Source organism: Petaurus breviceps, unplaced genomic scaffold, assembly GCF_028583685.1.
Source record: "Petaurus breviceps papuanus isolate PSGF00001 unplaced genomic scaffold, PetGlider_PUasm1.0 176, whole genome shotgun sequence".
In the NCBI taxonomy this organism is placed as follows: Eukaryota; Metazoa; Chordata; class Mammalia; order Diprotodontia; family Petauridae; genus Petaurus; species Petaurus breviceps.
In genome coordinates this window covers 32,556,992-32,561,929 of record NW_027185771.1, presented here as the reverse complement: position 1 = coordinate 32,561,929, position 4,938 = coordinate 32,556,992, and the positions used below count along the sequence as shown (strand labels likewise).

General features: G+C 42.7%; 1 protein-coding gene across 1 annotated transcript in view; it reads right to left on the bottom strand.

The window, feature by feature from the left end:
• The window catches only part of ADAMTS18 (ADAM metallopeptidase with thrombospondin type 1 motif 18), a 228,689-nt gene that overhangs the window by 218,128 nt on the left and 5,623 nt on the right, over positions 1–4,938 (bottom strand). The window contains exon 3 of the mRNA XM_069085865.1: positions 3,194–3,510. Within this exon, the coding sequence (XP_068941966.1) occupies positions 3,194–3,510 (317 nt within the window). The remainder of the gene's footprint in view (positions 1–3,193; positions 3,511–4,938) is intronic.

Sequence of the window (4,938 nt, the reverse complement as noted above, 5' to 3'; positions counted from 1 at the left end):
GAGGGAAGGGGAAAGGCACAAAGAGGGAAGGGGAAAGGCTTCCTGTAGAAGCTAGAAGTAGACTGTGAAGGACTTTAAATGCCAAGCTAAAGAACTTGTATTTGATCCTAGAGGCAATGGAGACCCCTTAGGTGAGTGACATGTTCAGACTTGTGCTTTAAGGAATACAAGATATATTGTAGAAGAGGAACAAAACTTATCAATTGAATCAGAAGAATAGGGTTCAAGGACACTGAATCTAACAATCTGAATAACCTTAGGCAAGACACAAAACCTCTTTCAGTGTTAGTTTGTTTCATCTGTAAAGTGGGCACAAGACTCCTGGTACTACCCTTTTCAAAGGGTTGTTGTGAGGAAAGTATTTTGTTCACCTTAAAACACTATGGAAAAGGGAGTTACCATAATTAGTAGAGAGGCAGCATGGTGTACTGAATACAATCAATGCTAGACTAATAAGCAGGAATACCTGGGTTCAAATTCTACTACCAACACTTACTAGCTATGTGACCTTAGGCAAGCCACAACCTCTCTGAACCTCAGGCAACTCTTTAAGGCTATAAGCTAAAGACAGGTCACAATCTCTGTTGGAGGAAAGGTGTCCCCATCATGAGAGCTCCCTACTCCATTGAAATCCTAGATCCTTGCCATTCTGATAGATATGTCATCATCAGTGATTGTAGTAGTATCACAAATATCTGGATACAGCATGGAGCATCCTAAACACCTGATATGGCAGGATGACATTCGATTCAATAACAATTATTAAGTACCAATTTTGTGAAGGTAGTGTGACTGGCCACAGGAATCCCAGAGTGAAAAATGACACAATCCCTGACCTTAAGAAGCTTACACTTTCCTAGAGGTTTACCACATGAACCTAAATAAGCAGAGGGCACAACAGGAAAGATGGAGGCGAAGGACAAATGCAGACAAAGTACACCAGGGTGGGAAATGAGGAAGGAGAGAATACTTTCAATGGCAAGGAATCAGACAAAGAGCTAAGCAGAGGAGCTGGCACCTGAGCTCAGCCATGAAGAAAAGGAGCAGTCCCAGTGAAATGTTAAGGTTAGGCTTAGCATATTTCTAAATACAATTAATATTTTCCCTGCCTCTGGCCATGCTGTTTCTTCTGCCTTGAGTGGCCTGCCTGGGTTTTGCCCCATCTCTGCCTGTTGAACTCCTAACCATTCTTCAACAGCTCCAATGCCACGTCCCTGGAGAGACCTCTCCTGAACAACAACCATCTGTAATCCCCCAGCTGGGGATTCTCTTCTTCAATCTCGACTGGCACTTCTAGAGACTTCTCCTTTCAGATGACCTTCATCTACTCTGCCTCTTCTGTACCTCTTCCATTAGCTTGCGAGCTCTTTGAGGGGCAGGAACCATGCTCCTGACTTTCTTTGAATCTTCACTGGTCAACACAGCATCTAGTGTATAGTAAGTATTTGATAAATTCTAACTGATTAGCATCTCTCTAAAGCAGTTTTGTTCTAGTCTTCAATACAATAATTAGATAACTAAGAGGTAGTTTAGTTTGGTGAAAAGAGCCTTCCTTTGAAGTCTATGAATTGTAGAAGAGAATAAAAACCATATGATTTAGGAGTATAAGGAACCTTGGTGATCACCTCTTGTCCAATCTCCTGATCTCATAGATGAGAAAACAGAGCCCAGAGATATCAAGTGACTTACTCTCCCCAAGGACTCAGGCTTTATGCCTGCCATCCTCCTCAAGGTTCTAGCAAGGGTTCAAGCTCCCAGATTCCCCTAGTCCTTCCTCCAAGAATTTCCCTAAAGAAGTTGGGTCCATTGGAGTAAGGAAGGATAAACAGCCTGAGTGATGTACTGGATTTGTTTTGTTTGCTGGTTTTTCAGAGTGGCAGAAGGGAAAGGGAAAGAGCTTGGTCCAGACCTGTGATTTCACTAATAAAGGGAACTCACTCCCAGGGAGGGAAGTGACTTGGCATAATGAAGGATAGAGCACTGGATTTGGTGCAGAAAGACCTGAGTTCATTCTAATCCTGCCTCAGACATGTAACACTCGTATGACCCTGGGCAAGTCACTTGACCTCTTCCACTTCAGCTTCCTCATCTATAAAACGGCAGTAAGAATAATACTTACCTCACAGGGTTGCTGTGAAATTGAACCAAAAGTGAGTGCAGTTTTAAGCTGTAATAAGGACATCCTTAGACCTATTATATTGCTACATAAATGCCAGCTATTATTGACAATGAAGATCAGCAACTGTTCTGCAACTTGGAGAGTTGCCTGATACACCATGTGAAGTGACTTAAGGAGGGTCAGAGACCCAGTCACTTGTCAGAGGTCTGGGTCTTCTTCCTGACCCCGAGGTAGAGCTTTCTACCCGTGATGCCAAGGCGCCTCTGCCTGCCCTGATCCCCACTAAATTTTGCAAGAATCAGAAAAGAGTGTCTGAGAGAGTGAGCAGGGTCTTCTGTAAAAAGGACAGGGACAAAAATCACAAAGGAGGAGGATGAGATGACGGGATCTGGAACTGGAAGCCAGCTTAGAGATCATCTGGTCCAAGCTTCATCTTACAGATGAGACCCAGAGAAGAGAATATACACACTTTGACACTGCCAGTCACAGAAATAGCAAAAACAAGATTTGAATTCAGTTCTGACCCCAAATGGTGGCCTTTCTACTGCACCATACCACTGATAGTAGACTGACTCCCCAGCCTAATCAGATCACACATTTCCAGTTGAAGTAGCAACCCCAGGGTCTTTCACAGGGCACTCCAGGCGAACACTAGGTCTTTACTGATTATGTTGAACTGAATTTGCCGAGAGGCAGCTTCTATTGTGAATAGTACTGGACCTGGAGTAGAAGTTCTGAGCTTGAATCTCACCTCAGACACTTGCTGAGTTGTGTGATGCTGGGCATTACACTTACCTCTCTGGGCCTCAGTTTCCCCATCTGCAAAATGAAGAGGCTGAACTCAACAACCTCCAAGATCACTTCTAACTCTAAATCTATGACCCTTTGAATTATAATGAGAAAACAAAATAGACAAGGACAACTGAGAATGAGAACTATCAAAGATGCTGAAGAAATGTGTCATATTTAGCAGGAAAGTGTTTATATTACCCACATCTGTTTGCCCAGTTGCATTTCCTAGTTACACAAAACACGTGAATGCTGGAGCATGATTCTTCCATCAGCCACACTCACCAGTCCCATGCATGTGGACAGTGCCACCAAGGAGGTGCTGTCATTCCAGATGAATCCCTGATAGAAACACTGCTCAACTGCAAGCTTCCCAGACTCTAGGACTCCATCTTTTCCTAGGACCTGGACAATAAGATCTTGGCCAAGGATGGCAGAAGGTTCAAGTTCTAAGTGCAGTTCTTGCCCAAATGCTTCAAATCTATAGTGCAAGGAGCCCCTGTGTCTCTGGGGTGACCGCTTCCGCCGTCTGCTGTGCAAAATGTCGTGTGAAATGTAGGCCCCTCCAGGGTCCACTTCAATGGGCGTCACAAAGACATAATCTGCAGCAGAAGAAAAACCGTGACCATCAATACCTCTTGGCCAAAGCTGAATACTGTTTGATTCAGGATTATTCCCAGAGGACATAGAGGTAGAAAGAATCACCAGAGATGATCATTTACACCTATCTCTCTCTTTTTCTGTCACCATGTCTCTTTCCCTCTCTTTCTCAGACTCCCTCTTGCTGTCTTTCTCTGTCCCTGTCACTCTTTTACTGTCTCTGTCTCTGTTCCTGTCTGGGTCTCTGTGTCTATTTGTCCATCTGTCTGTCTGTCTCCCTCTCCCTGTCTCTGTCTCTCTCACTGTTTCTGTGTCTCTGTCTCTATCTCTCTCTGTGTCTTGGTCTCTCTCTGTCTCTCTCTCTCCTCCCTTGCTCTCCTGAAATCATCATGTAATATCATGGACTATAGTTATCTATTTTGGTATCCTACCCCGTGTAAGTTCCTGAGAATAGGAACCATGCCTTATCTACATTTGGTAACTTCCTCAGCATTTATTACTTTCTCTTACATGAAGAGTAGGCTTTTAGTAAATGCTTGTTGTGATATTGTCTCGTGTCTAGTCCAAAGCCTTTCATTTTACAGAAGAGAAAATTATAAATAATAATTACAACAACTAGCATTTATATAGTTCTTTAGGTCTGCAAAGCATTTTTATATGGCATGTCATATGATCCTCATAACAATCCTGAGAGGTAGGTAATATTAATAGGTCCATTTTACAGATGAGGAAACTGAGTGAGACACAGAAAGGTTAATTGACTTGTTTATAGTCACACAACTATAGTTAGTGTCCAATGAAGGAGTATGTACTAACCACTAAGTCACATGATTGATTTATACTACCCAACTACCTCAATTAAAGGCAAAAGATATAAAGTGACTTTCCCAAGGTCACCTATCTAGTTATATATCAGGGTCAAGATACGAACTAAGTCTTCTAATTGGTGATAATCTGCCTCCAAAGTGCTAATCAGAACATTTGTCTCCTCAAGGCAAAAACGGGCCAATAACAGCTTCCCCAGGGTGTCCCCAGTTACTAGAGATATACAAGAAGAGGCTGGAAGGCCATCTACCATCTACAATTAGAGATGACCCCAAGGTCCATGTGAGATTCATCTAGATGCCCTCAGATCTCTTTCAGTTCTGAAAATCTATGAATGATAAATGGCATGAAATTACTGATTTTAGGATCAAAGAATGTCAGAACTAGATGGATCACAGAAGGATAGAATATCAGCAAAATGGACCTTGGACTACAGAAGAACCGAGCTGGGTGGGGAGATTTTTAGTCCAACTCCCCTATTTTTTTATAGATAAGGAAAGTCACAAGAAGATGAGTGACTTTCCCAAGGTTGCACAACTAGTAAAGGAAGGAAGAAAAGAAGGAAGGAAGGAAGGAAGGAAGGAAGGAAGGAAGGAAGGAAGGAA